At 51.4% G+C, this 2820-nt stretch overlaps 1 protein-coding gene across 1 annotated transcript; it reads left to right on the top strand.

Annotated features, from left to right (window-relative positions):
* The first annotated feature begins 204 nt into the window (after window positions 1–204).
* PATE1 (prostate and testis expressed 1) lies at window positions 205–2574 on the top strand. Its single transcript, XM_045892847.2, has 3 exons — window positions 205–287; window positions 1212–1372; window positions 2321–2574. Exons 1-3 carry the CDS (start codon window positions 205–207, stop codon window positions 2452–2454), a joined length of 378 nt encoding a protein of 125 aa, XP_045748803.1. The 3' UTR covers window positions 2455–2574.
* Window positions 2575–2820: the final 246 nt, after the last annotated feature.

Below are 2820 nucleotides of genomic sequence, written 5' to 3'. Positions count from 1 at the left end.
ACTTACCTCGTGGGTCCCTTTTCTCCCCAGTTCTCCAAAAAGAGAAACTACAGAGTCACTGGTTTCCCTGGGAGTGGAGTACGCCTTTCCAGCGTTCCTGCAGTGTCCCCACCCCTAACCCTTCTTGGGGAAGCCCAGACTGGCAGAGGTATAAATAGGCAGCTGGCAGCTTCCTGCCCTAACCTGCTCCTTTTTCTTTTCAAAATGGACAAGCCCTTGCTTTTGGGACTCCCCCTGCTGCTCAGCTGCCTTAGAAGTGAGTCCCTAGCCTTGACGGTTGGTGAGGTGTGTCCAGGATAGGGGAATGGGTCAGAGCTCCCATGACGGAGGGGCTCTTATGGGAGCCTCATGAACGTTCTAATCCCATGCCTTTCACCTCCAATGCATCACATCCCTTCATCAGAGGCTTAGTCTCCCCCTTAGAGGAGAAAATAAGTGGATTATAAAGGGATTGAGATTTTCATAGAAGTTGTGAGGCGGGGTTTGTAAAATGAGGTCTGCTGAGCACGTATCTCTTTCCCCAACAGTACTGTCTGGGTCACTGTCTGACAGCGAACACTCAAGTGAGTAGAAATAGATCATGGCGTGGGAGGGGGAAGACGGGAGGAGGGAGGAGATGAGCCAGGCAGAGCGGGCATTGGGTGTTGAAAGGAAGCCAGAGATAGACCTTGCGTTCGTCTTTCTCCTGTGGTCTGTGCTGTAGGGGCGGGTAGGGTATCCGCGAGTCCCCACGGAGGTGAAGGGAATTGAAAGGAAGATGCCAGGAGGCAGGTGCCACGGCTTTGGAGGGACAGAAAGAGCCTAGCGTGGCCCCAGGTGAACCGCGCAGGACGGAGCCCGTGTGCGGCAAGCCTCGCAGGGGCCCCGCGCAGGGCTGAATCTCGGACGAAATTGCAGATTTGGTTTTGTTTTTTCTTGCCGGCACAGTCCATGAAATATTTGTTGATGCTAACCACTACTTCAGTGAGTATGAAGAGGACCTGATTACCTCCGCCTTAAGTTCGTTCTTTGCCTTGCCCTGCCCCCTTTATTTCCCCTCCCATTTTTCCCAGCCCAATCTCCCGAGACCATAAACTCCCGCCCCTCTCCTGGCTTAGCCTCTCTTCATAGAGGCGGATGCCCACACTTCACGGGCCTCTGGGCAAGCCTTCCGGACTCCAGGCCGACTTCCGATCTCAAAGGGGAGGCGGATCTTCTCGTGGCAGCGGGAGATCGCCTCTCATTTCTATTCCTGGTTTCCCGGCCCCAATGACAGAAATCATTCAGTGTAGGATGTGCCACTTGCAGTTTCCAGGAGAGAGGTGTTCCAGAGGCAGAGGAATATGCACTGCTACAGAAGATGAGGGTTGCACGACTGGGAGGATTTTCAAGAGTAAGTTGGGGGACGGGGGTGGGGGAAGCTGACCGGCCGTAGGAGCCGTAGGAAAAAGCAGGGACCGTATTTTGCCCCAGGCAGCCCCAGCCCCGGGATGCCTGATCTCTCTCTACCCCTGTCAGAGACCATCATGAAAAATGGATGGAGGTTGGGCGCCTGGGTGGCTCAGTTGGTTAAGCGACTGCCTTCGTTCGGCTCAGGTCATGATCCTGGAGTCCCAGGATCGAGTCCCGCATCGGGCTCCCTGCTCAGCAGGGAGTCTGCTTCTCCCTCTGACCCTCCCCCCTCTCATGTGCTTTCTCTCATTCTCTCTCAAATAAATAAATAAAAATCTTTAAAAAAAAAAAAAAAGAAAGAAAAGAAAAATGGATGGAGGTGGTCACCGAGGGGTGGGGATCTATAGCTACGGTACCAGTATTTTGAGAAGCCTGCAGAAAGCAGGGAGACTGGGTGGAGAGGAAGAGGGGAGGCACAATATGGTCAGTGGAGAGCAGGTGCTTGTTGGAGTGGGGAGAGCAGATCCTTGTCTGTCCATGCCTGGACCTCCATGGGGGTGGTTTTAAACTGTGGAGATAGAGGGGCCAATGTGAGCAATAGACACGGGTTAAATGGCCCTCTTGGTTCTTCTACGGTTTGTGCTAAGCGAACCCTTGGCATTTATAACCCTGACTTAAACCAGTGTTAAGATTCTCCATTGAAAACGTTCAGCTTTGGAAATCCTCCGTTGCTTCTGTTATCACCTCCCCACCCCCAAGAACTTTTGCAAACTATTCTGCCACTGCTTTCCTTCCCGGAAGCCTCAACGTGCAACATCTTGCAGTTCTGCATGTTTGAATAACAGAGACTTGAACTACACACAAAGTTGTTCTTGTCGGCTGGTAGGGGCTGGAAAGAAGTTTCTTTGCCGAAGCCTATTTGCTAATCTGTCTCTTCTTCCTCCTGCAGAAGATGGGACTCTGTGGTTAACCTTCATGGGCTGCCTGAAAAACTGTGCTAATGTGGACAAAATAAAATGGAGTGTCTACTTGGTGAAGTTCAGGTGCTGCAGGGGCTATGACCTTTGCAATGAAACCCTGTAAATGTTGCTAGTCCTCTGGGGGCTCCAATCTCTGGATGACATTATTGCCTCAGCCTCGTCCCAGTGATTTCCTAGAAAGCCACGTTTCGGATTGCAAACACGTGGTCCTGCCTTCTGCCTATGTAAGAAAAAATCCTCTCCTTTTCTAGATTTTCCATCTTAGTCCCTGGTGGTGGTGGTGATGGAGTGGGGGGAAAACAAAACACTTTGAGAGTAAAACCAATGTCTCCTGCAGGTTCTTACGAAACCTAGTGCTTTCACTGTGTACCAAAGTTGCTTCAGAATAAGAAGACTAGAGATGCCTGGGTGGCTCAGTCAGTTAAGCGTCTGACTCTTGATTTTTAGCTCCTGTCATGATCTCAGTGTC

Source organism: Mirounga angustirostris, unplaced genomic scaffold, assembly GCF_029215605.1.
Source record: "Mirounga angustirostris isolate CCGP_5_RB_7025 unplaced genomic scaffold, mMirAng1.0.hap1 SCAF_13, whole genome shotgun sequence".
Classification (NCBI taxonomy): Eukaryota; Metazoa; Chordata; class Mammalia; order Carnivora; family Phocidae; genus Mirounga; species Mirounga angustirostris.
Note: the sequence above shows the minus strand (reverse complement) of the source record. Positions and strands in the feature narration are given on the sequence as shown.

What these genes read in the sequence shown, in the direction of transcription:
- PATE1 (XM_045892847.2), top strand. Translation starts at nt 205, where the DNA reads ATGGACAAGCCCTTGCTTTTGGGACTCCCCCTGCTGCTCAGCTGCCTT. An exon ending in GCCTTGACGGTTGGTGAGGT is followed by an intron (nt 288 to 1,211) that starts GTGTCCAGGATA and finishes TGGCAGCGGGAG; the next exon opens with ATCGCCTCTCATTTCTATTC. An exon ending in GACTGGGAGGATTTTCAAGA is followed by an intron (nt 1,373 to 2,320) that starts GTAAGTTGGGGG and finishes TTCCTCCTGCAG; the next exon opens with AAGATGGGACTCTGTGGTTA.